Here is a 27905-nt window from a genome sequence, read left to right on the forward strand (position 1 = left end):
CTTCATATAAGTAACATAGGTACTTCTCTATTCGAACTAGTTCTCTTCTTACATTATAAGTATTTCTAGATTTTTTTCTAAACTTCCTTTTATTGTTTTGTTATGCAGCCCAAACTAATACGGAATATTCAATTAGTTTGAGGTTGGTGTGTTACTTTTTTTTGTATTCCTTTATATTCCATTTCAGTTTTTTTTTTTTTTTTGTGTGTGTTATTAATTTTGGTGTTACTTATACAATGGATATATTACATGGATTGTTTGATATTTTTTTATGTTATTAATTTTGGTGTTATTAATTTTAAAATCTTTTTATGAGTATTTGCATTGTGTTCAATTATTTTTAATGTTTACATGCTCTTAATATTGAAGTTACCTAAGTTACCAATGTGAGATTTTTATTTTTTGAAGATTGAACAATAAAAATATAGCTTAATTAATTAATAAATATAAATATATTACTTAGACTTAATAAATTTTAGTAATTAATATAATCATTTTTAATTATTTTAATATAAAATTGAATTGTATATCATATCTTGAGATTCGAAAGAATTAAAAAAATGCAATCAATGTCGTATTCCAAATAGGATGGATACAATAATTTGATTATAAGATTTTTTAAAAAAAATAGTTTTCATATAGGCAAATTATTATAGAGTATAAAAACTAAACCAGATAGCACTAATATGACAATTTTGTACACCTAAACACAGACATATGAACTCAGACATAACAACTCTACACACCCAAACACAGACATGAACTCAGACTTACAACTTTGCACATCCAAACACAGACATATCAACTCAGACATAACAACTCTACACACCCAAACACATACATTAGAACTCCCCAGACATTAGAACTCCCCACATCCTATATCATCTTAGCGCCCCAAACAGTCTCTTACTATATGTGTTGTGTTGTATTTTTTGGCTTCTACAAACGATTATATACTTGGTTATGTTGTTTTTTTTTTTCTTTAATATAGGGTATTTTCTCAACTACATATGTTTTTCTTTTTTATAAAGATATATCTTGTTTTTTAAATACACTATAGTTTCTCTTTATGATTATACTTTTGTTGAGATGTTAAACCAAAATCTCCAACTCCTGGCAAAACAAATAAAACATAAATAGTTAGTGGCTATTTAATAATTATTACAAATTTACCCGGTTGTTTTCTAGTTAAACAAAAGCAAGAAAAGAAATGCACAACATAAATTTCATTTCTATGTGAGTAGCTTGTATATCGAAATACAGAGAAATAGAGTTTGAGAGGGAGTTGTGAAGAAGAACTCGTCTTAGTTTACTGGTATTTTATAATTTTGAAATGAACGAAGCTTGAAGATCATTTGAAGAGTAGATGTAGGTGGAAACACCAAACTACTATACATCTCTATGTTTATCTTTCTCTTCTCTTTTCATTTATGAACTTACATGCTTAAACATTTCATGTTTAAATCCAAGAATTTATGTTCAAGTTTCTCATTGAAAGGAAGAACAAAAAGAGAGAGAGAGATCATAGTGTTTTTTTTCCCTGATTTATGATGTTTCAGTCAAATTAGAATGAAAGAGATAGAGGAAGGAGGGATACTTTGATAAGAATCAAGGTATTCCGCACATTCTGATTGGACCAATTACAAGATCCAAAGTAGCAAAGATTCAACAATCATTTATTCTTCATGTACAAGATTGGATAGGGTCGGTTCTCCTCTATTTCATGTGGAAAATGCTGATCCAATAAGCAAAGGAGCATTTGGAGTATTGAAGGTCAATGTTTGTTCGGTTGAAGTGGAACATGGACTAGACATTAAGTTTCCACGAGTTCAAGAACTTTGAAGAATTTTTGTATTATGTTCACAAACATTTTATTGTACTTTCAACTTTAATTTTATTTCTATGACTAGTCAAAGATGGAGGCTGCCATTAATGATGTTACATTAAAGATGGAGGATGAGAAGGAATTTAATGCTTTGTATTAAATAGATTAGAATCTCTACAAGGTTATATAAAGTCTTTTATCCTTCATTTGTAAGAAGCTTTGATTAATGAAATTCGAGATCTCATAATTGAGACTTTTCCCTTAGAATTTTACAATTCTCTTGATAGAATGCATGTGAGCCATTCAATCTAACCTTCATCGAGTTGATTGTGGAGTGACTTAATGTAGAATAAGATTTTCCAATATTGCTTCAAGATTTTCGACCAAGAAGTAATGTAATTCTAGCCTTTTCTCAAAGTTGAACTAAATTATATAGGGAAGTGTTAATTTCATAGATTCAAAGGTTCTTGCTACATAATAGCTTAGGTCTTTGGGATGAGGGTTAGACTTTCCTTTGTTGGGGTTGATGCCCTAAAGTCTCATGTCCTGTAGTTTGTAAACAATTTGTACGAACGTTTGTGTTATTGATATATGATATTTACTTCACATCTTGTATTTTCGCTCAGTTGCTTGTTTTATTTGTTTTATCACAAACTAATAAACATAAAATCCCTAGTTATCTGTATGTGACTCAAACATGTATGTGGTGACATACAAAAGGATCATGTCTTGAGTGATAATCAAAATGGTCTTGTAGTACATGGATATAGGAAGGAAACCTTATCCTGGTAACGCTACGAACGCAACCCGCTTTGTGAAATAATCACAAGTGTTGTGACTTGTCACAGATGGTCTGATCCTAGGGTTGGCAAAATTCCCTTCGGGGTCGGGTCCCTACAGGGCTCCACCCCGATCGAGGCGGGGAATCTCCAGTTTGACCGGGGATGGGGTCAAATCGAAGAATTTTTTCGGGGTCCCATCTGGGGACGGAGCAAGGACGGGGATGGTATCCCCGCCCCGATCCCGACCTCGATTTTATATAGTTATATTTTTAATATTTTATAAATATATATTTATAATATATAAAATAACTTATTTATATGTATGTTTATAATGTATACTATAGACTTATAGTGTTGTGAGCCCAATATTGAATATATAAATTCTAAATTTAAGCCCAAACTTAAAAAATTAAAAAAAAAAGGGGGGAGGGGGGGGGGGGGGGGGGGGGGGGGAATCCCCGCGGGGATCTAATAGGGGATTCCCCGCAGGAAATTAGTAGAGGAATCCCCGCAGGGAAATGGCGAATGGGGCCCCGTTTCCCTGACGGGGAATCCCCACCCCTGTCCCCGCCTTCAAATGGCGAATGGGGCCCTGTTTCACTTGCCATGATAGTATGTATTAAAGTGATATGTGTGGTCACCAGGTATAGCACCACGAATAGAGGAAGGGGAAGTCGAGGCAAGAACATAGTTAGGGAGCGGGACCCCGACCTGCAAGAACCCGAGGTGCAGAGCAAAGAGGTATGGGATCTGCCACCTCGTGACCCCTCTGGGTCAACCTGGCAGAGGGTTAGACCAAGAAGTGGGCCTCGAACTTCAACTGTACTCCCACCAGGACCGTCGTCCTCAGAAATCCGAGTAGAACATATGGCTATGGCTGCAGCTACTGGGAACGTCGTCACGCAAGCCGTGGTGGGACAGCTAAGGGGCATGGTGGCCGAGCAGATCGCCCAGCACGTACAGTCACAATAGGCGCCATCCTTGTCAGTCCCATTACCATCAGCTCAGAATCAGGATAGGGCCACGAGTCGAACCGTGGCAGGCCCTTCGTTGGAAGCTGGATACCTGTGAGATTTCAAGAAGTATGATCCCCGATGTTTAACGGATCCTTAAAAGACCCCACAAATGCAAAATTGTGGTTGTCTACTGTTGAGGGGATCTTCCAGTATATGAAGTGTCCAGAGGAGCAGAAGCTGTAGTGTGCCACTTTCGTTCTCATCGACAATGCCAAGCGTTGATGGCGCTCGACTGAGAGAATAATAGAAGTCAGTGGAGGCCAAGCCACGTGGGATCAGTTAAAGGAGCGGTTTTATGAGAAGTACTTCTCTGCTCATATGAGGTACAACAAGCAGGCTGAGTTCATGAACTTGAAGCAGGGAACCATGACAGTGGAAGAGTATGAAGAGGAGTTTGACAAATTGTCTTGTTTTACCCCTGACCTGGTGTCTACCGAGGCAAAAAGGGTTGAAAGATTTGTGCAAGGACTCCAAGATAGGGTGCGAGGCATCGTGCAAGCCCTGGAGCCTCCCACCTATGCCGCAACCTTTCGAGCGGCAGCATGCGTGGGTTGTCCTTCAGGGATAGAGTTCCTGAAGTCCCTAACGGAGGAACCGGCCCCCGACCAGAAGAGAAAGGTTAAGCAGAAAGCTTTGGGACCTCCGCAGAAGGTCCAGAGCATAAGCAGGTCAGTAGGCCATGCTCAACGACAGGCTACGACTTCAGGAAGAGTTTGGAGGGAAAAGTCGGTTTGCAAGTCTTGTGGGAAGCGTCATTGGGGACATTGTCTGAATGGCATAGGGACATGCTTCAAATGTAAGCAGATAGGGCGTACGGCAGACCAATGCCCTAGTAATGGTTTCGGAAGTGCGAGGGGTCAGCCCCCGAGTTCGCATTAGGGTAGTTCAAACCAATAGCAGCAGTAAGGTCGGGTCTACGCCACCAGTCATCGGGAAGCTGAGCACTCGGGAATAGTGGTGACAGGTACGCTCCCAATCTTGGGGCACTATGCCTTGACATTGTTTGACTCTGGCTCGTCCCACTCTTTCATTTCTTCGTTGTTTGTAAAGCATGCCATGTCAATTTTGGAGCCTTTGGGCTATGTTTTGTCAGTGTCTACACCGTCGGGAGAAATTATGATAGCCAGTGAAAAGATAAAAGCATGTCGTTAGAAATAGCAAATCGCACCCTTGATGTGACTCTGATAGTAATACACATGCATGATTTCGATGTAATTCTGGGATGGATTGGTTGGCTGCCAACCATGCTAGTATAGATTGTTCTCGTAAGGAGGTGAATTTTAACCCCCCTAGAGAAGCCAGCTTTAAGTTCAAAGGGGTCGAGACAGTAGTTTTGCCTAAGGTGATTTCAACATTTAAGGATAAGAGATTGATTAGCCAAGGTGTCTGGAGTATCCTAGCTAGCGTAGTTGACACAAGGAAAACCGAGGTTGCACTAACCTCTGAACTAGTTGTGCGAGATTATCCCGATGTATTTCTGGAAGAACTTCCAGGATTGCCTCCACTAAGAGAGATTGATTTTACGATTGAACTAGAGCCAGACACTATTCCTATATCCAAAGCCCCGTACAGAATGGCTCCGGTAGAATTGAAAGAATTGAAGGTTCAATTGCAGGAACTGCTTGATAAAGGGTTCATATGACCCAGTGTTTCTCCTTGGGGTGCACCAGTGTTGCTTGTGAAGAAAAAGGATAGGTCGTTACGTTTATGTATAGACTACAGGGAGTTGAATAAGGTGACCATTAAGAATAAGTACCTACTTCCTAGAATCGATGACCTGTTTGACCAGCTACGGGTGCTACCGTATTTTCCAAGATTGACCTATGGTCAGGTTACCATCAGCTGAGAATCAGCGACAGTGATATTCCGAAAATTGCATTCCGATTAACATATGGGCATTACGAGTTCATTGTAATGTCTTTTGGTCTAACCAATGCTCCAGCGGTATTCATGGATTTGATGAACCGGGTGTTCAAGGACTTCCTAAAAGCCTTTGTAATCGTTTTTATTGATAACATTTTGGTATACTCCAAGACAGAGGCGAAGTATGAAGAACATCTTAGGAAGGTCCTAGGAACACTGAGGGAAAACAAACTGTATGCAAAGTTTTCTAAGTGCGAGTTCTGGCTATGGAAGGTGTCCTTCCTTGGGCACGTGGTGTCGAAGGACGAGGTTTCAGTGGATCCAGCTAAGATTGAAGCCGTTACCAATTGGCCCCGCCCTACGACAGTCAGTGAGGTGCGTAGTTTCCTGGGTTTGGCTGGATACTATCGTAGGTTTGTAGAGAATTTCTCTAGCATGGCCACACCGTTGACCCAGCTAACCAGGAAGGGAGCTTCGTTTGTTTGGAGAAAAGCATGTGAGGATAGTTTTCAGGACCTCAAGCAGAGGTTGGTTTCGACCCCGGTTCTCACCGTACCAAATGGCTTTGGGAACTTCGTGATCTACAGTGATGCTTCTAAGAAGGGTTTGGGTTGTGTGCTTATGCAATATGATAGGGTGGTTGTCTATGCCTCCCGCCAGTTGAAGAACCATGAGCGCAACTATCCTACCCACGACTTGGAATTGGCAGTGGTAGTGTTTTCCTTGAAGATCTGGAGACACTACTTATATAGGGAAAAGATCCAAGTGTTCACTGACCACAAGAGTCTGAAATACTTCTTCACCCAGAAAGAGTTAAACATGAGGCAGCGCAGGTGGCTCGAGTTGGTAAAAGATTATGACTGCAAGATCCTCTATCACCTAGGTAAGGCGAATGTGGTAGTCGATGCCCTCAGTCGAAAGGTAGCTCATTCAGCCGCCTTGATCACTAAGTAGGTCAATTGTGTAAAGACCTAGAACGAGCAGAGATTGCGGTGGTAGTGGGAGAAGTCACTTCGCAGCTAGCCCAGTTGACAGTGCAACCAACCTTGAGGCAGCGGATTATTGATGCACAACAGGGTGATCCCGATCTAGTCCAGAAGTGTCGTCAGGTAGGGTCAGGTCAGGCAAGTGAATTTTCTGTGTCAGTGGACAAGGGTCTTTTGTATTAGGGACGGTTGTGCGTCCCAGCAGATGATGGATTGAAAGGAAAAATGTTGGTGAAAGCTCATAACTCTCCATTCTCGATGCATCCAAGTAGTACCAAAATGTACCAAGATGTGAAACTGTATTACTAGTGGTTCAATATGAAAAGGGAGATAGCTGAATATGTCAGTAGATGTTTAGTCTGTCAGTAGGTGAAGACCCCGAGGCAGAAGATAGCAAGCTTGCTACTACCATTGGATGTGTCAGAGTAGAAATGGGAGAGCGTGGCTATGGATTTTATTACGGGATTGCCCAAGACAACGAAGGGCTTCTCGGTGATTTGGGTTGTGATAGACAGACTCACCAATGAGTGAGATAGTAAGGTTTCATGGTGTGTCAGTGTCAATTGTGTCCGACAGAGACCCTCGTTTCACCTTCAGTTTTTGGAAGAGCCTCCAAACAGCTTTAGGGTCGTGGTTGAATTTTATTACAGCGTTTCACCCCCAAACTGATGGGCAAACGGAACGTTTAAATCAGATATTGGAGGACATGTTGCACGCTTGTGTGTTGGAATTCTCAGGGGGTTGGGACTCCCACTTACATTTGGCAGAGTTCGCTTATAATAATAGCTATCAGGCTACCATTGACATGTCGCCGTTTGACGCTCTTTATGGTAGAGGTTGCAGGTCTCCTGTTTTCTAGGGTGAGATTGGGGAGAGGAAACTGGTGGGGACTGAGTTAGTGGAGTTGACGAATGAAGCCATGCAAAAAATCAGGGCCAGAATGCTAGCAGCACAAAGTAGACATAAAAGTTATGTGGATGTTAGGCGAAAAAATCTGGAGTTCGAAGCAGGTGACAAAGTGTTCCTGAAAGTAGCGCCGATAAAGGGTGTCCTGAGATTCGGGAAGAAGGGTAAGCTAAGTCCACATTTTGTAAGGCCATTCGAGATTTTGGAATGGGTCGGCTTTATGGCTTACCATTTGGCCTTGCCACCGTCCCTCTCCGTGGTCCATAATGTATTTCATGTCTCCATGCTGAGGAAATATTTAACAGACCCGTCTCATATGGTGGACTTTGAGCCCTTGCAACTGAATGAAAACTTGCGTTACAAGGAAAAGCCCGCGCAAATTATGGCCAGGGAGGTGAAAGTTTTACGCAGCAAGGAGGTGCCATTGGTGAAGGTTATGTGGCAGAATCATCAGTTTGAGGAAGCAACTTGAGAGCACGAGGACAAGATGAGGGCACTGCATCCATAGCTCTTCCAGGATTAGAACTTTCGAGGACGAAAGTTTATTAAAAGGGGGGAGAGTGTAACGCCCTAAAGTTTTTTTTTTAAAAAAAAAAAAAAAGGAAATGTTGGTTATTTTAGGAAGAAGGAATTAGGGTTTCAAAAGGGGGCCTTGGGATACGTGCAAAAACTTCTTTTTTTTCTTTTTCTTCTTCTTCTTCCTCTTCCAACCTCCCACCCCCCCCCAATTTTTCTGCAGTCACCATTCGGGCTTGCTACTCCACGCCGCCCTTCGTCCGCATCAACCGCACTCTTCGCCGTCGTTTATCCGTTCGTCGACAAGGTGCATAGCCGAAGCCGCCGTCGAGCACAAACCAGAAGGCAGATCCATCTGCCGCTCGCCGTCTTTTTTCATCCTATCCTTCACTCGACCAGACGCGGATCGCTCACCCCCTTCGTACCAGTCGCGCGAGTTCCAGCCACGCCGAGCTCCCCTTCCGCCTCTGTTCGTCCGCCACATATCAACGTTTTGTCGTTAGCCGAAGCCCAGCGTGCGTCAGATCGCTCACCTCGTTCGTTTGCACACCAAAAAAGTTTCAGTTGTCGCCGATTCATGGTTGGTTCTACCTAATCCTTCTGTTCAGGGTAAGTATCGGTTCCCTTTTGGCAGCCCACTGTCTCTTGAGATTCTTGGGCCTAATTTATGATTGGTTACAGGAACGTGCGGCGGTGAAGGAAGTTCAATCCATTATGGGTTTTTGTGCTGAATTTGATGTGATAAGGTGCATGGATAAACTGAAGATAGTGGTATGAGTAGACTGTGAAACAGTTGATTAAAGTATTGTTAAAGTTTGATGTTGAGTCATGGCCTTGCTTGCATGCTTATGTTTGATTATGTACTGGATGTTTGTAAGCTTATGTCCATATGAGATTTTAGTGACTGTTAATGTACCATTGGGCCATGCACATCGCATGTGTGAGCCTTCGAGCCCACACCTATGGTGTCCTTTTTGGGATTACCACTCGTATTTATGTCATGACCTTTGTGTCACTACTTATTTTGGGTCCAATTGATAGACTAATAGATCACTGAGTGAGCCCAGTAGTGGGCCGCTTACTGAGTATATTTTATACTCACCCTTTTCTTTCCCTATTTTTCAGGTAAAAGTAATGACAGACTGGTGCATGACAAGAGAGATCCATGACTTGGCCATTAGGACGATTCGCTGCTTCCGTATATAGTATTATGTTTTGAAACCTGGTTTAGGAGTTAGGCATTTTTTTCACTTTTATGCAAAATATATCAATTTTATTATTTGACTATTTAATTTTATTCATTTGTTTTTAGTAGGGTTTAAGGGTACCCCGAATAGTAAATTATTTTATTTTACTTTGTTTTAGTTTATTTATTATTATTTAATTATGTTTTCACATCTTTGCTCATTTGAGCATTATTAAATAAAATCTTGGCTCTTTAATTTGATGATTTAAAAGAAATTGTACGATTTGGCCTATGCATGCATGAAGTAGCGTCCTAGAATGTAGTAGGAAACTAAGGTCGTTACAGATGGTATCAGAGCGAAACCTCTCCCAGTAAGATGTAGTTCGGGGACGAACCAAGTGGAAGCTGGTGCGCATGTAACGTCCCGAGTTCATGAGGGGTACATGAATGAATCGATATCACATCCAGATGAGAGGGATCCTGAAGACATGAAAGTATGATTAAGAAAGGCTTAAAAGAATTGAAAGTTACTATATATACCAACAAGGTACACCTTCCTTTTTTATGGCTCAATCATAAGAACTCCAAAATTAAGCGTGCTTAGCTTGGGTCAATCCTATGTTGGGTGATCTCCTGGGAGTTTTCCTAGGATGCATTTGAGTGAGGATAAAGCATACTGAAAGGACTCGTGTTGATTTGTGGGAACAACTTTCACTTCTAAAAAGTATTAAAGGCAAGGGAGGATGACATAGTCAGGTCGCAAGGGACGCAGGGAATGCCAGGGCCATTACGGGCCGAATTCAGAATCAATGGTACATGAGAGACATCAAGGGCTTTCTGGTGAAGAAACTTATGAGTACACTAAGGTACTTTTTGCTGCAAACAAAAGGCTATGGTCTTTGAAACTGATGAGGGAGACCGGTCTTAGATTCAAGATGTACCTATCACATGACTTCTAAGAAGAGCTAGTTTATTGATTACAAATCAGAGGAAGGAGACTTTGTTTACATGGGTAATAACAATGAGTATGAAATCATTGGAATAGGCTCAGTGTTACTAAAGCTTGCAGATGGGAAGTCCTATTGAGGGATGTTATGTTCCAAAGCTCAAAAGAAATCTTATTTCCTTGGGTATACTTCATGACCAGGGTTGTACATTCACTGGTGAAAGAGGTTCTTTAACGATAGAAAAGCAAGGGAGAACAGTCCTTATAGGGAAGAAAATTGATGGCCTATATGACATTAGTGAAAGAGGCTTGAATGAACTCATGAAGCAAGGCTTGATTTAGACTAGAGGCATTAAAAAACTCGGCTTTTATGAACATTGTGTGTATGAAAAATCCAAGAGAATGAAGTTCACAAAAGGAGTTCATATAACCAAGGTCATCATTGACTATATCCATGGAGACCTATGCGGCCCTTTTAAAACCCCTTCATGAAGAGGTTCCAAGTATTTCCTATCACTTATAGATGACTAATCTAGAAAGGTGTGGACATACTTGCTTAAATCTAAAGATCAAACCTTTGAAAACTTTAAAATTTGAAAAGTTAAAGTTGAAACTCATACTGAAAGAAGAATTAAATTTCTCAGAATGGATAATGGCCTAGAGTTTCTAGAGAAAAACTTTAGCTCTCTTTGTGATGAGTGTGGAATAACTAGACACAGAACAGTAACTTATACCCCCTCAATAAAATGGAGTTGCAGAGAAGATGAATAGAACACTGATGGAAAAGGTTAGATGTATGCTATCAAAGGCTAGAATTTCATAAGAATTTTGGGTTGAAGCTTTTGTTACAGCACATTACACAATTAATAAAAGCCCGAGTGTTTATATTGACATGAAAACTCCTGAAGAGAAGTGGAGAGGAATACCCCTTATCTTTCAAATCTAAAGCCTTTTGGATGCACTGCTTATGTTCATACTAAGCAAAGTAAGGTGGAACCTAGAGCCTTGAAATGTATGTTCATAGGGTATCCTAAAGGAATAAAAGGTTCCAAGTTATGGGATTTCAATTCTAATAGAAGTTTAATCAGCATATATGTGACTTTCAAAGAAAGTGAGTCCTATATGGACTCTGAAACAGTGAAGCAATCAATCCTAAAGAATCAATTTGAACCCTCCACCAGCTCACACATTAAAGTTCACCCTAGTCTTGAGAACTCAATGATAGTTGAAGATCCAATACAACCCATAAATGCCCCTAGCACCTGTGAAGTTAGGTCAGATAGCCAAGTTGAGAACCTACATGACTATCTACCTTCAAGAGACGGAGAAAGGACTACCAGACTTCCCTCTTGATTTGTAAGAGCTTATTGCATTTCTATTCATTTTATGGAAAATTATAATGAAGAACCTAACATTTTTTAAGAAGCTTAAACAGTGATGAAAAAGACCAATGGTTAGCATTATGAAAAGTGAGATTGACTCCCTCTACAAGAATGAAGCATGAATCTTGGTGGATAAACCACTTAATAATGGCATCATTCCTTGTAAATGGGTTTACAAGAATAAGTTTATAGGGAAAAGTAATGAAGAAGTGAAGCACAAAGCTAAAGGCTTTAAACAAAAGGAAGGGGTCGATTATACAAAAATATTCTCTCCAGTGGTAAAACATACCTCAATTAGAGTTCTCCTAGCTATTGTAGCATGTGAAGACCTTGAGCTAGAGCAAATGGATGCCACTACAGCCTTTCTACATGGAAACTTAGAAGAAGACTCTACATGGAACAGCCTAAAGGTTTTGAAATTCAAAGGAAGACAAATTTGGTTTGCAAGTTGAAAATGTCTTTATATGGGCTCAAACAATCACCTAGATGCTAGTACAAGAGATTTGATGACTTCGTAGACCAAATAAACTTTGCCAGAAGCTTACATGACCCCTATGTCTACTTTAAAACCTTTAGTGATGGCAGTCTAGTCTATTTGTTGTTATATGTTGATGATATGTTGTTGGCAGGGAAAGACTTGACTAAATTAAATGAGATTAAAGATTAGCTAAGTGCTAAGTTTGAGATGAAGGATCTAGGGCCAGCTAAGAAGATCTTAGGAATGGAGATTATAGGGCAAAGAAGTATAAGAGAACTATTTCTATCACAGGGTCAGTACACTAGAAAAGTGCTAGACAAATTTAACATGACCAATGCCAAAGCTGTGAACACTCATGTGGGACAACAATTCAAGTTATCTGCTACAAACTCTCCTAGAAAACCAGTTAAGAGGAAACCTATGGTTAATGTTACCTATTCTAACATCATAGGGAGTTTGATGTATCTAATGGTGTGCATCAGGCTAGATCTAGCTTATAGCTCAAGTTTGGTCAGCAGGTATATGGGAAACCTAGGTAAAAACCATTAGGAAGCTATTAAATGGGTATTTCGATACCTAGTGGGAACAGTGAACAAAGGCCTTCTATACATAGCTCTTAATGGAACTAAACTATTCCTAACGGGATATGTTGATGCAGATTTTGCATGGGACAGTGATAAGAGGAGAGGCTTCTCTTTTATGTTGGAAGGAAACCTCATAAGTTGAAAGTCTAACCTACAACCAGTAGTTGCCCTATCAACTACTGAGGCTAAATTCATAGTTGTATTAGAGGCTGTTAAAGAAGCAATTTGGTTACGAGGTTTAATCAGTGAACTAGGCTACAAACAAGAATCAGTAAAACTTCGATGCAACAATAAGAGTGTCATACTGAAGGAAAATTTTCAAAAAAAAAGATCCTTTGAGTGGAAGAAAAGATCGAACCAAATTCCATTTCTCATTGAATATAAATTTTACAATAAATCAAGAACAAGATATGCATTTACGCAATTATAGCATGCTTAAAAAGAATACTTAGGGTTTCAGAAACCCTTACCTTTTACAGAACCCTTTCTTCAAAAACTCCCTCGTACAAGCCACAAACGGAACTTCTTCTCCACTCGGATCTCCTTTTTCACGCGAACACCACCACTTGAGAACCCTCTATATTCTCTTGGGATAAAGGATTCAAGCAAGAGTTGTGGGCTTTGCTTGAATCCTTGGAAGAGGGAAGGAGATGGATAGGGGGAGAGGGAAGAGAAGAACTTTTCTTCTTTGTAAACTTTTTCTTGGAAAGAACCCTTCGCTCAGAGCCAATTGAGAAAGAAGATGAAAAATCTCCAACCACCTTAATCACAACCCACGTAAAAACATTAAGACAATAAGGGGAGAGAGTTGTAACTCCTTCTCTTTAATTAATTTCAATTAAATTAATATTAATAATATATATATATATAACTACTTTATTATATATATACACTATATGTTATATCAAATATAACATATAGTTTATAGTTTATATTGCATCAAATACAACATAAACTATAGATTTTATTTTCTCTCAACAATACATGGCATTTAATATAAATGACATTTATATTATATTCACTTATATGAATCTCATCCATATAATTGATATTTGGATCATATCCGAATATTTAATTCCTCTCAGTATAAATCATATTTATATTTAATTACATGAATCTCATTCATATAATTGGTATTTGAATCATATTCAAATTCCTCTCGTATTACCTTAAATTATAATGTATCAAATACATTATATTAATTATGTCACATATATAATCAACTTAATTAATTATATCATATATAATTAATTCTCTTAATTAATTTGAACACTTCAAATTAATCCAAAATTGATTCTCAATTAAATCCTTGTTGAGCCACAGAGGGGACCTTATGCACCTGTAGATTGAAGCTCCAATGGTACTCGGATAATTAATTAAACTCTTTAATTAAATAACCCAACATCCGTTAACTGTCGGTCACTCCATTAAAGACCGATAGTTGCACTCTTCGCACTACAGATAAATTTCTATATCCATTGGATATAACCAATCAATAGTGCGATGAACCTTCACAAATTGCTCATAAGTATAGCTAGGCCAAAATACCATTTTACGCCTGTAGTTACATCTAACTTCTTAAGCACCACTGATTCCTATAATGAACAATAAGTCATAGTCCAACGATGACTAAGTCCCTCTCGGGCCAGGAGAGAGTGTGTCACTATGTTCAAGACCCGGAATCAACCCTTAAGGGAGCAATTTATCTACTTGCTTCTGCATCAGGGAATGAGTGAATTTCATCTTGTGTAGCTATGTTCCCAGCTCCCCAGTCAAACGAGTCCCCAAAATGGTAGGTTTGTTGAGTTGGCAATCTAGCCACTACCATCTATGCAAATCCAAGAACTGCCTTCATAAGCAAGAGTTCACAACTCACTTAGGATTCAGGTCATGTCACCTATGGTCATCCTAGTGAAATGTAAGTCTCTATTATTAACGACGTTATATAAAAAGACTAATCATTTCTTGGTCTGGTCTTATACAAACTCTTTATATAGAAAACCCCCACTCAGATGTCTCCACATGAATGATCAGGATCAGATCATTTGTAGAACTTTACAAAATTTGTAATACCTACAAAGCAGGTCGTATCCTTAGTGTCTCTAAGATAAGGTACCCAGCCTTATCCATCTATTACAGACCATTTAGGTTATTTTATTTAAACGAGATCCACTTGTATGTCTCTACATACTTGTTTAAATTACATAAAATAACCTCGGATTTTAGTTTATTGGATTGAGTAAATGCTTATAAAATAACACTTATTTTATTAACAACAGTATGTTTATGCAATGTTTACAAACTACGAGATTACCAAGAGATTTAAGACACCAATCCTAACACATACACCTCACAAAGATCCAACAATATCATGATAGAACAAAACGTATTAATGTAGAGCTTTTCTTTGTAAGGGACATCATTGAAAGAGGAACAATCAACATTCAGAAAGTCAAAACAGAAGAAAATGCAACTGGTTTTTAACTAAAGCTCTACCAAGACCTAAATTTGATCATTACCTAAGTCTACTCAGAGTAGTAGATTTAAATGAAGGGAAATAGTTACATGTTTGATGATCTTCAAGGAGATTTTGCTTCAAAAGGGATATTTATTGAGAAGCTGAACCAAAATCTCCAACTCCTGTCAAAACAAATAAAACAGAAAATAGTTAGTGGATGTTAAATAGTTATAAGAAATTTACTCGGCTGTTTTCTAGTTATCTATAATAAAAGCAAAAGCAAGAAAAAAAATGCACAACATAATATTCATTTTCTGTGTGAGTAGCTTGTATATGAAAATACAGAGAAATAGAGTTTAAGAGGGAGGTGCGAAGAAGAACTTGTCTTTGTTTATTGGTATTTTGTAATCTAGAAGATGAATAAAGCTTGAAGATCATTTGAAGAGTAGATGTAGGTGTAAACACTGAACCACTATACATCTTTGTGTTCATCTTTCTCTTCTCTTTTCATTTATGAACCTGCATGCTTAAACATTTCATGTTTGAATCCAAGGAAGAACAAAGAGAAAGAGAGAGAGATTAGAGTGTTTTTTTCCTTGATTTATGATGTTTCTGTTAAATTAAAACGAAATAGATAGAGGAAGGAGAGATACTTACCACCTATTGAATCTAATGTGCAACGTGGGCATTTTGAGATCACATACGGCGGCTACTTCAATTTTTCTTTTCTTGGGTTAGCTCATCCGAGAAGAGTTATTCGGCTTTGTTGATGTTTGATCTTTGACAAACAAATATCATTTTCTTTCTTGGGCTAACAAGAAGAATAGCAGATTTTAACTTTTCATTTGTAAAAATAGCAAATCAACATTTCATTCATAAAAATAGCAAAACAAATTAAAGATAAAATATAAACGAATTTATAAAAGTCTAAACTACCTCCAGCCATACAAATGAAATTGCTAATGACTTATTAAGAAATATTCATAATTACATTATAGTTAAAATAAACATCTACAGACTATCAGTTGGTCAGATTCTAGCACTGCACCGACCTCTTTTCCAACCAAGTTGCCACCATTTTCCTCTCTGAAATCGGCTCCTCTGCCAACAATAGTGCGGTCATGAATAGAATCTCCAAGGCAAATTAGTTATTGCCAACACCTTTCATATGTTTGAACCTTTTCATAATGGCTCGATAGGAATCACTTTGGAAATGAGAGATTTTGGGACTTGAACTCTTGGTCGATGGTCGATTAAGTCGAGCTTTTCATCTATACCCCAATGGATTTGATTGGTTAAGTCAAGCCTCTAAATTAGACTCGTCAATTGAGAACAAAAAATAAAATCACTAAGAAATAAATGAAAATTGAAAATTAGATAAAATAAAAAATTTGAAATTGAAGATAAGATCAAACATGATATTTGAAATATATATATATATATTCGATTGTTTAAAAATATTATATTCAATTTTTAAAATTCGAAAGTGTAGAGAGATAATTTAGGAGAAAACGAGGATTTATGCTAAAGATTTGCAAATGCCAATTGCAGTATAACTAAATTCAGATGGGGCATTTTAGGGTTAAAGAAGAATTAATTACACTGTAATTAGTTTTCAAACTAATTAAAAAATTTTAGGGTTAAAGAAGAATTAATTACACTGTAATTAGTTTTCAAACTAATTAAAAAAATACAATAAACTTAAAAATAAATACACTTCAATTGAAAATCACTTAACCAAATAATCTACATCACTTTTGAACTCACCCAAAATTCTGTAACAATACTTTTTCTTGGTTCTAGACCAAGATATTTGTTTAGAAAGTGAGGACTGGATTGATAAAAACTTTATCTAGATAATTGCATTCATGAAAAAAGAAACCGATTTAGATTGGAGTATGAAAATTTCAATTAAAAATCATCAATTGAAATTACTAACTAATCATGATGTGGCGTTGATGTCAATCGTGGAAATCTCATGGATAGGAGAGAAATAAATAATCTTCGACGATGATACATCCTTCCTTGATCGAATCGATCAAGGTGGGTATAAGACCCCAAGGCAAATAGGTTAATACCAACATCGTCTATATGCTCAACCTACCTTTTCACAATGACTCAATACGAATCACTTTTGAAAGAAGAGAATTTGCGACTTGAACTATTGGTCGTGGTCGATTAAGTTGAGTCTTTCAAGCCTCCAAAGTAGACTTGTCGTCGATTGAGAAAAAAAAAATAAAATCAGTAAGAAAAAGATGAAAATTGAAGAATTAAATAAAACAAAATTTGAAATTGAAGATAGAATCAAATATGATAATTGGAAAAAAAAAAAAAAAAAAAAAAAAAAGTTACATTCGATTTTTAAAAAGATTACATTCCATTTTTAAAATTCGAAAAGTGTAGGGGATAATGTAGGAGAAAATCAAGATTTATGCTAAAAAAAATCTACAAATAGCATAATTAGTTGCAGTGTAACTGAAAATCACATTTTAGGGTTAAAGAAAAATGGGAACACGAGTGTATTTGCTATAAATTTGATGAAATTTCTGTTTTGCTATACTTCCCAATGAAATCTTTAAAACAAAAAATAATATGATTCAAAATAAAAAGGCTAATTAATAAAAATGAGATATTTTTTTATATCTCACGTTTAAAACAAATTTATAATAAAGATAATCATAAAAACAATTTAAAAAACGTATGATTTAATTATGATTAAGAGAAAATCTACTATAAATATAAAAAGTTAGTTATGAAAACTAATATAATATAAATTTTAAAAATCCAAAATAAGATAGTCATTGAAGCAATTTAAAAATAAGATAATATGACATTCAAAATTCAAACCAAGATTTGTTAAATTTGATACAGAAATTCAAAACAACCGTTAAATCACAAGATTTATGAAAAATTATCCGCTTGAAATAATAATGTTAGTTGGCATTGAAAGCCTGTTGGGATATATAATTGAGCAATTAATTATAGTCTCTTTAGTATAGATGCCGAATTAATTACACTGCAATTAAATGAGAGGATAAGGACATTTTAGGATTTCAAAAAATTGAACTCACGTGATATCACTTATCATTTTTCAAAATGCAGAATTAAATTTTGCTATTTATCTTATTGTCCCTGATAATTTTTTTAAATTAGAATTTAATTTTTAAAACTACGACCAAACACATATTTGAAAACATGAAATATAAGTTTTTTTTTTTTTAGTTCCTTGTTTTCAAACATATGTTATGGAAATTGTCTACCAACCTATTATACATTATTTGATTAACTAAATAGACACAAACCTCAAAATTCAAGAAATAAACTTGTAACTTAACCATAAACAAACAAGTCCAAATCAACCAAAAAAAAAAAGTTAATAACTATTTGATAATTACAATAATGTGGCAAATGTAATGCCAAGTATGAATATAATCACTCTATTGACTCAGTTGTATTACAAACTTCAGCCACAGTACATGTTAAATTGAGGAAATTAAGAATACAAAAGGCACAGCCAAAATATATATATATAAACAAAAGCCACTGAAATGTACAAAAGAAGGAGATGGGAAGGCAAGAATTTCATAATTGGTTAAGAAAATGCCTTAAGGAATAAGGATGGCCCCCAAAATCGATTTGTGCGAGTCATCCTTCCAGACAGACACAGAGTATGTTAATCTTCTCTGTATCGTTCCAATTGTATCGGATGTCCCCGAAGGGACAAGGATGGCCCCCAAAATCAAACTGACCTAACAGAAATAACTGAGCTAAAGAGATGAGTCAAAGTTTTGGTACCTCATCTTCCACCAGACAACTGGATAGCTTCCTGTCTATAAATGGAATCATCCCCTAATTCAAATCTTCTTTGCATTCTCTCATGATCTTGTCTGCGACTCACCTCTAAATGCTGCCATTCCTCCCACCTCTCTCCGAGCCCCTCGCCTTCTAGCATACAAATGACTTGTGACATTGTTGGTCGGCTGTCTGAAGATGGCTGTGTGCACAGTAGCGCAACTTGGGCCATTGTCTCCACCTCTCTAATATCATAGTTAGTCAGGTTTCCATCCACAATAATATTGAGTCGCTTCTCCCTTTCCAATTTCTTGACCTTCAGAAACAGAGATGAATTCGGAAATTAGCACTGAAAAAGAGCTAAAAAGTCGTGATTTCGGATCCTGATTCGTTTAGTATAGACAAGCAGCCAAAATTTATGATAGTAGAACTAACTGAATTTGGCAAAGATGAAATAGATTCAAATGGAGATATACTGATTTGACATGATTTTCTTACATGGTCTAGTAGTAAAACATCATCATCTCCTTCAAACCGTGAGAAGTCGATCGCACGTTGCCCTGTAATAAGTTCTAAAAGCATAATGCCATAACCAAAAACATCAGTTTTTTCTGACGATTTCCCAGTGGATAAGTATTCTGGAGCTATGTGGCCAACCGTCCCTCGTACTTGAGTTGTGACGCTAGTCTTCCTAACATCAACCAACTTGGCCAGGCCAAAATCGCCAACAACTGCTTCAAAATCCTCATCAAGCAATACATTAGCAGCCTTAACATCTCGATGAATAATCTTTGGATTGCAATGTTCGTGAAGATATCCTAAACCTCGAGCTGTCCCCAATGCCACACGTTTGCGAGTAGGCCAATCTAAAACAGGCTCCCCAGGTTTAAGTTCTGGCATAGGAGATTACTGAAGAAATCAGCTAAAGAAAGTAGCAATTCTTTATCAGTAAGGCCGAGCAGGAAGGTGATGAACAGAGCAATCGAGCAAGAAATTAACCGAGAAAATGATTCAACACTCAAAATACTTATCAGGGTCGTCTCTATGTATTCAACAATGAAAGTTGAATCTCATTCATTGAAATGATGTGCATACATACTGACAACAATCATATTCCATGAAGCTTCAAGCTCTAAGGGGAACGGCACAACCAGTTGGCTAAATTGCAAAGCAACTTCCACCTACCTAATCCATGCAAGATCGTTGGGAAGGACTTGGGCTTTTGGCTCCTTAGAAAGTTACTTTTTAGAAAATGCTTTGTCCCAGCTTGGAAGATTTTGAATTCATAGAAAGGTTTATCTACCAAGACTTCCATGGCAGTTTCCGTGGTAGTAGAATCTTTTCCCACACACGTACGCCGCCACCGCCCGTTCAGGCAGACAGGTTCGGGTAACCGCGCTCCCGCATAAAAAACCTAATTTCATCCACCAGACCCTCTCACAAAAAGTCATTTTCCAACTTGTGACCCCTACAGTGGCTGGAAGACTCACGAGTAGAGCATTTTGTTGCTCTCTGGACTATGATAATGGTGCAAATTCTAAGGACACGACAGGGGCACAATGCCTTCATGTATATTATTTGTTAACTTAAAAGTCGACCATAATCAAAATATTTCAAGGTTGACGAAGTAATACGAAAAATGAAAAGAAATAGATACAGGAAAGATATAGTCTATGGCCAATATTTCCCTCTACCCAAACCAGGATCTACTCAAGCACCCGACACTCAATTGATCTCTTAGACCTTAGTTCTATCAAGAGAATGCACAACTCTTCCTTGAACACAACATCCTCGACCTGTTTACCCACAAGTTTTTCTTCTGTCACTCTCTCATTTCCCCACCTATTGATTATTAACATATGATGTAATGTGTAAACATTGAAGTATTTCACTCAAACGGGAAAAAAAATGTGAGATTTATTTTAGAGAAATGTTTTCAAATTTCATATCCAAAACAAGGAAAAGACTTAATACCTCGAAGACGGTAGGCAACACTCAAGTTCTGCATATAGGGATATACCAACAAGCGTTCAGTCTGAGTAGTACAAAACCCAATCAGCCGCAATAGATTTCTATGAACAGCTACACTAATCATCTCAATTTCACGCAGAAAAGCAGCATCTCCCCCAGGGCTTTCATAATTAGTTGACTGTTTCACTGCAACCTTGGTGCCATCAGCAAGCACCCCTTTGTAAACCTTTCCGAAGCCTCCTTGTCCTATAACATTTTCCTCACTAAAATTTTCTGTAGCTAGCTGTAGTTCCCTCCATGCAAATCTTTTTAGCTGACCAAATGCAATTCTTCGATCAATTTCACCTAATTTAATTGAGAGACCAGGGGGAAAAAAACATTCAGACATACTTCCATAAACAAAAATTTCAGTTCTGGTGGGGGTGTGATGGGGAAGAGGCATATGGAATTTTGATTTCCTTTTGCCAGCTTGTGGCTTGCTCACATTAGTCCCCTTTTCGTAAAATTACTAATGAATCGCTGAAAGTATCAAGTAATCTCATTTAAGACATAAGATGGTTAACTTGATAGGTAATACAAAAACTTACATCAAAAAGTTAAAAACTATTTCCACAAGTTCATCAATCCAGTTGGGAAAAATAAATTTAATATGCAACTACAGAGCATACAGTAATGATCTAAAACAATTTAATATGCTAGTAGAGGACTAGACTTTAAGGAACAATTCTCTAGATAAGTAAAAGTAGCATCCAGATAGTCTATGCTTCAAATATCAGACAAAAAACACAAATACAAAACAGTTGTGTTTCTAGATAGGTGCTATTTACATGCCAATGCTACTAAAAATTGGCATAAAAGTTTGCGGCAAGATAACAATCATATTTACATTGATAACATATGCTTGGAACCTAATCTCCATAAGAGATGCTCGCATAATCCATTCTAAAAATTCAATGATATGTCAGAACAATTACCGGGAACATCTTCAAAGACTTCACCCTTGTAGCCTTTATATCTATGCTTGCACAATAAAATTAATAATCCGACCAAAAGAATCGCAACTATTAGCCCAGCAATAAGTCCAGCTATGAGGCCAACCTTTGACTTATTTGAAGCACCTGAGAAAATATGAAACTTTAACATTTTCTTTCCATTAAGGAGTGCTTAAGTTATTAAAACGGAGCAAAAGATTTTCCACAAGCCTAGGCTATATCTGATCCAATAACCTGAGTTTGTACCGTCCGAATCACAGGAATGAAGTGAATTTTTGCCACAATCCAACTTATTTCCAGAAAAGCTGTGAAGAGCAGAGGAATTCAAAATATTTGGAAGGTCAAAATAAGTAAAGGGGTGACAAAGAATATCGCAATTACATTGCACTATAAGAGCTATAGGAAAAATAGAGCTTGTGATGGTAGGGTTTTCGGCAAACTATTAAAGGAAAACAATTCTACATCAGAAAAGTTTAATGAGCTCCAATCAATATAAAAGAAGCCTATGGTTCTGGTTTTAAATTGTTCCAGTTAGGAACACTTTAAGTTTCGGTGTACTAACTCTAGTTAAATTCTTTTTTTGAATTATCTAGTCTGAGAGTAGGAAAAAGGGTGAGTAGTACAAAAGTTTTAAGGGAGTCTTCTTGCAATTGGGACTGGAGAAAGAACTCTATGTGATTGTAATAATTTCTCACACAGTGAATTTCTTTCTAGTGGGTCATGGTTTTTCTCCAATTTTAGAACTATTCATGTACATTCTTATGTTTCCTATTTTTATTGTTTTTTTTTAAGTTCTGTTATTTTCTCTCTGACAGTAGTAATAGAAAAGGCTCCTCCCCAACCGTAAAAAATAATTTATATTTTATAATTCTGGCTCATTACTTTTGACGTACTAGAGAAATATTGAAGAAAAGATTTGTCATGTCTAGGCAACATAGTATTTACTTTTCATTTATCAATCAATAATCCTTTACATTTTGAATGTTAGCTTCAAACATTTTAGGTTAGTTATTGTCTTTTTTTCTTTCTTTAGTACCTAAAATTTGAGCGGAAGAATCAAACCTTCAATCTCAAGAGAAGTAGAGACTTTAACTACTAAGCTATATGCTCGTGCCATATAATTAGATATATGAGTTTCCTAATATCACTTATTAGGAATTGATGTTTGGTTTCCTAATGCCATATTATAGCAGATATATGGGTTATATGATAATATCTACCTTGATAGTATTCAAAAGTTCCACATACTTGAATTTTGAAACTTGAAATAACTGCTCCGGAATTTGGCCACTGAGATTATTCGAATCAAGAAAACTGTAGGACAATCACAATCAAAACATTAAGAACAGAATACAGATCCCCGAATCTGAAAATTTCCATTAGTAGTCTTATGCATAAAAGAAAACATACAGATTGATCAAGCTAGGAAGGGTTGAAAATGTCTCAGGAATAGTCCCAGTTAGATGATTTTGACTCAGGGTTCTGCTTCAATGAGAATAAGGAGTTATTATCTCAACTAAAAACCAGGTGCATTGCAAATGCGTACAAAACATCTTTAAAAATTTGAGTAATTTGAAGCCAATCACTTACAGGAACCGTAGTTTCTTAAGATTACCCAGGGACGATGGTATTTTACCAATTAGGCTGTTATTTCCTAGATCCAAAGTGACCAAATTTGTCAGGTTTCCAAACTCCTCTGGTATCCCTCCACTTATGTAATTTCCCTGCAAGTTCCTGCAGTAGACGAGTATATATTAATTAAGATTCTCTACAGTTCATTGCCAATAAGCAGATGTATTTCAAAAACCAGTTTTGATAACCAAACTTAATGTCAAACAATCATAATATGCTTTTCAAAGCTAAGGTTATCAGATATAAGGATATCTAATGTCCAACACTTCCCTGAAACTAGAAAATTAAAAGAAAATGTCAGACTAAGGGATGTGAGCAATTAGATCTCTCTAGAGGATGAAATCTTACGCTTAGTAAATTACAGGAACTTTAATCATAAGAAAATAGCTTTTAGTTCTTTGTTGATAATAGTTTATCTGTCAATTGATCTTCCATATTACGATCTTTTGTAAATGAATGATATAAAGAAAGTTCCAGTTATGGAATTTTAATACCATACATACATGTGCAAAATAAAACTCTTTCTCAAGCAACATGAATAGCTAACCTTAAGTAAGTCAAACACCTGGCTTGAAGAATTTAAACCTACTTTTATTTAATTAAAAAAAAAAGACAGTAACGAAATTGTACTAATCAATAAAATACAGAATTTGGAGTACAATATAATAACAGAAGCCAGCTTAAATTGCACAAACATCAAGCATTTAGAGCTGCAAGTTCTAGTCCACAAGATAACACACTACTCACAGGGTTGAAAGAGATTTTATAGCAACAATTCTTGGAGACAAGGTTCCAGTAAATCCCAATGTTGGCAATGTTCTGAAAATTAGATGTAATATAAGCAAATAGCAGACTTGAAACCTTTTATATTGGCAAGTAAAATATTTGATACAATGAAATGAATACAGTCATTTATATAGAACATCTGAGACCACTAACAAGTGACAAGATTATTCCAAAATGGATAGGAAGATAAGCAAAGAGTATATTTAATTTAATTATGTCTTACATAGCTATCACATTGTTCCCATTACACATAATATTGGACCAACTACTGCACGGATTGACATGATTTGGGTTCCAGTCTTTGAGCTGAATATTTGTTGCATTCAATGCGATCTTGAATGCAATGAGTGCCTCACCTGGAGGTTATAAGAACAACGTACATTCATCAAGTGGTCAAGCAATTTGAGAATATCAGTGCAATAGTAATTCCGGATAAATTTGTACAACTGGATGTAATCAGAAATTGAAAAGAAAAACTACATTAAAATAATCTCACAAAATTTTCAAATTTGTTTCCTTCTACAAGGGAAAAAAAAAAGAGCTTTCACATTTGTTGATAACTTCAGACTAGCTTTTCTACAATCCCACAAGAAATGAGCAAAAGGGGAAAATGATGGAAAAGTTGTCTTCCTTGTGACAAAAGACTTGTAGGCTGTAGCATATCAGAAGATAGTGTGAAAAACAAAAACAACAACAACAACAAAAAAAAGGAAAAAAAAGAAACATTTCTCATACTATCTCTAGGCTATATACATGTACGGATGCAAAAACCAAACTTCAATTCAATAGAAGAATGACCTGTACCAAGTGAACTTTCACATACACTAACTGTCCTTACTAATCAAGAAGTCAAAACGTTTAATTTCTATTCAAAAAGACCTAATGTTTCAAACATCATGAAGATTAATCAGATGAACAATCTTTTTGTCACAGATCAGATTTTTATAGAAAAAACTATGAGCAGCAGTATAATAAGATCTCAATTTTCATACGCCACCTCGAGATGCAGTTCATACCTTGAAAATCAGACAGCGCAGAGTAATGAAAGCAAGCCAAAACTAGCGCTGTAAGATAGAGGTTTTCCATCTTCGCTAAAAATCACTTTCATTGGGCAACGTTAAGAAATCCACTTAAAAAAGGTTAATGGAGTCATTGCTATATCTGCAAAAGCAACCATCCATTCAGTCAAATATATCGTCATAGTATTAGGTCCAAAATTACTTGTGTGAAAATATCTCACTTTTCCTCATTATTATAAGGGTATAAAGCCGTAATTTAAATAGAATACATACTAAATGAAATAAGAAAAATATTGACCGAAAAGGAAAGAATCCTACAGAATAATTGCAACAAATAAAACCAAATAAAAATAAAATATTTACATAAATCAACACTCCCCCTCAAGCTGGTTCTATCTTCCATTGCCAGCTTGCTAATCAATTTATCGAATTGTAATTTTGGAAGCCCCTTTGTCAGTACATCAGCAATCTGCTTTGTTGTAGGGAGATACGTAGTGCATATCACTCCAGTATCAATCTTTTCCTTTATAAAGTGTTTATCAACATCTATATGTTTTGTCCTATCATGTAGGACTTGGTTGTGTGTGCTATGGAGATGGCGGTCTTATTGTCACAGTAAACCCGTATAGGCATTACTTGGATAAATTTCAATTCTTTTAATAATCTTTTTATCCATATACCCTCACAAATGTCATGTGTTAAAGCCCTAAATTCTGCTTCAGCACTACTCCTAGCTACCACACTTTGTTTTTTGCTTCACTACATAACAAGATTGCCTCTAACAAAGGAACAATAGCCAAAAGTTGATCTCCTATTTGTGGTACTACCTGTCCAATCAGCATCAGTGTAAATTTCTACGTGTAAATTATCATTCTTCTTAAATAGTATCCCTTTCCTAGAGCTCCTTTCAAATATCTTAGAATTCTGTAGACAGTTTCAAAGTAGGTTGGCCCTGGAGCATATGCATGAACTAGCTTACCATACTTACAGCAAAAGCAATATCTGGACGAGTATAAGATAGATAAATAAGTCTTCCCACAAGTCTTAGATATTTCTCCTTGTCTTTTATCTCGATATCCTTTGCAACTTGCAATTTTAAGTTTGGCTCAATAGGAGTTTCTGTTGTACGACAACCATGTAAGCCCATCTCTTCAAGTAAACCAACGGTATATTTTCTTTGGTTAACAAGGATACCCTGTTTTGACCTAGCAAATTTCATCCATAGGAAGTATTTCAAGGTTCCCAGGTCTTTAATTTGGAATTCAGTAGCTAGTTTGCCCTTCAAGTTGTTCATCTCAGCTGCATCATTACCTGTGAGAATGATATCACCAACATAAACTATTAAAACAACCATCTTATCATCCCTAGTATGTCTGTAGAAAATCACATTTGACTCTAACGGAACCCATAACATGTCACTGCCTTCTCAAAACGTCCAAACCACGTTCTAGGAGATTGCTTGGTTCCAAGGTTGACTTCAAAACTTGGTGGTAAATTCATAAATACCTCTTCTTCAAGCTCACCATTAGGGAAGGCATTTTTCACATTAAACTGATAAATATGCCACTCAAAATTAACTATGATAGATAACAACACTCTAATTGAATTGATTTTTGTGTAAATGTTTCATGATAATCAATCTCATAGGTTTGTGTAAAGCCAAGCAACTAGCCTCGCTTTGTATCTTTCAACGTTCCCATCAGCTTTTCACTTTATAGTAAATACTCATTTACATCCCACTATTTTCTTATATTTTGGAAGCTCAACAACTTCCCACGTGCCATTTTCTTCGAGAGCACTCATCTCTTCCATAACTGCTAAGTTCCAATTCGGATCATTCAAGGCTTCCTATATATTCCTTGGCACAAATAGATTTGTTATCCTAGAGGTGAAAGCTCTATAATCATCAAAGAGTCCATGGTAAGAGAGGTAGTTTGCAATAGGGTATTTAGTATAAATACCTTTCCTATGAGCTATCGGAATGTCAAGGTCAAAGAGGTAGTTTGCAATAGGGTATTTAGTACATTGACGAATACGTTTGAAGTTCATTAGTTCGTTCACACTTCTCCCATGTGTTCTTAAGTTGACCTTATGAATATAATTACTTTCTTATACATTTAAAATTTATCATTCAAAACAGAATACAATTAAATAAAAGTCATATAAAGTTGAATTTCTTGCATTCAATATTACATCACAAAATCCTAATAATCTTTAGAAGACTAAAATGGAAACTAAAAGCAATTTCAGACTTGATAAATAAATTAATTACCATTTCTTAAAAAATTTCATTTTCCAATCATCCATCAAATCTCTGCCACTTAGCTCTACGACAAACGAAATCACCCTAAAAATAAGGAACAAGAAACAAACAAGAGAGAAGTAGCTAAGTATCAATAAGCAAATCAGTAATCGACAAAATCCAGAAGAGAAACGAGATTTAAACCGAAAGAGAAACTGAAATATTAGAGAAGAACCAAAATAAGTACCTGGGAATAGGAGAAGCAGGTTTCGGGCAGAGGAAAGAGGAAAGAGGAAAATTACCCACGAGATTCTTGAACTGCAAATCAGAAGGCCGGCGAAGGGCGAAGGAAAACGAAGCTCAGAGAAGAAGAATTTTAGAGAGTGCTGCTGCTGCTGCTGCCTGAAGTGGAACTGCAGCACATTCAGAAAAATTAATCTTCCGCCATTAGCAAAACCTTGCTTTTATCTATTGTCTTTCTGATTAGTGATGGAAAACAAGCCTTATTTTAAAATGCAATATCATCTTTTTTTAGTACATATA

The 27905-nt window shown here is 36.6% G+C and overlaps 1 protein-coding gene, 1 long non-coding RNA gene and 1 pseudogene across 7 annotated transcripts; all 3 read right to left on the reverse strand.

Annotated features, from left to right (window-relative positions):
• Positions 1-650: 650 nt before the first annotated feature.
• Positions 651-15555, reverse strand: LOC120070412 (uncharacterized). Of its 4 annotated transcripts, none has more exons than XR_016528066.1 (4): positions 15310-15533; positions 15036-15110; positions 12941-13231; positions 651-1113 (listed from the first exon to the last, which is right to left on the reverse strand). It is a non-coding gene; the product is annotated as an uncharacterized LOC120070412 (long non-coding RNA). The 4 variants fall into 4 exon arrangements; XR_016528067.1 differs by lacking the exon at positions 651-1113 and adding an exon at positions 9429-9560 and having other exon boundaries at positions 15310-15545; XR_016528068.1 differs by lacking the exon at positions 12941-13231 and having other exon boundaries at positions 15310-15555.
• A 2728-nt stretch (positions 15556-18283) lies between these two features.
• Positions 18284-27885, reverse strand: LOC120073904 (putative LRR receptor-like serine/threonine-protein kinase At5g10290). 3 transcript variants are annotated; one of them, XM_039026820.2, is made up of 13 exons: positions 27610-27885; positions 27393-27467; positions 25118-25262; positions 24325-24457; positions 24063-24134; positions 23274-23417; positions 23094-23165; positions 22932-22997; positions 21918-21988; positions 21666-21809; positions 20695-21036; positions 19219-19613; positions 18284-19036 (listed from the first exon to the last, which is right to left on the reverse strand). In XM_039026820.2, exons 3-13 carry the CDS (start codon positions 25185-25187, stop codon positions 18725-18727), a joined length of 1821 nt encoding a protein of 606 aa, XP_038882748.1. In that variant the 5' UTR covers positions 25188-25262; positions 27393-27467; positions 27610-27885; the 3' UTR covers positions 18284-18724. The 3 variants fall into 3 exon arrangements, with proteins under 3 accessions (XP_038882748.1, XP_038882763.1, XP_038882755.1); XM_039026835.2 differs by lacking the exon at positions 24063-24134 and having other exon boundaries at positions 27610-27876; XM_039026827.2 differs by lacking the exon at positions 27393-27467 and having other exon boundaries at positions 27610-27801.
• Positions 18541-18650, reverse strand: LOC150038651 (U6 spliceosomal RNA; annotated as a pseudogene).
• Positions 27886-27905: the final 20 nt, after the last annotated feature.

Source organism: Benincasa hispida, chromosome 1 (genome assembly GCF_027475165.1).
Source record: "Benincasa hispida cultivar pf3 chromosome 1, pf3_genome.v1.1, whole genome shotgun sequence".
In the NCBI taxonomy this organism is placed as follows: domain Eukaryota; kingdom Viridiplantae; phylum Streptophyta; class Magnoliopsida; order Cucurbitales; family Cucurbitaceae; genus Benincasa; species Benincasa hispida.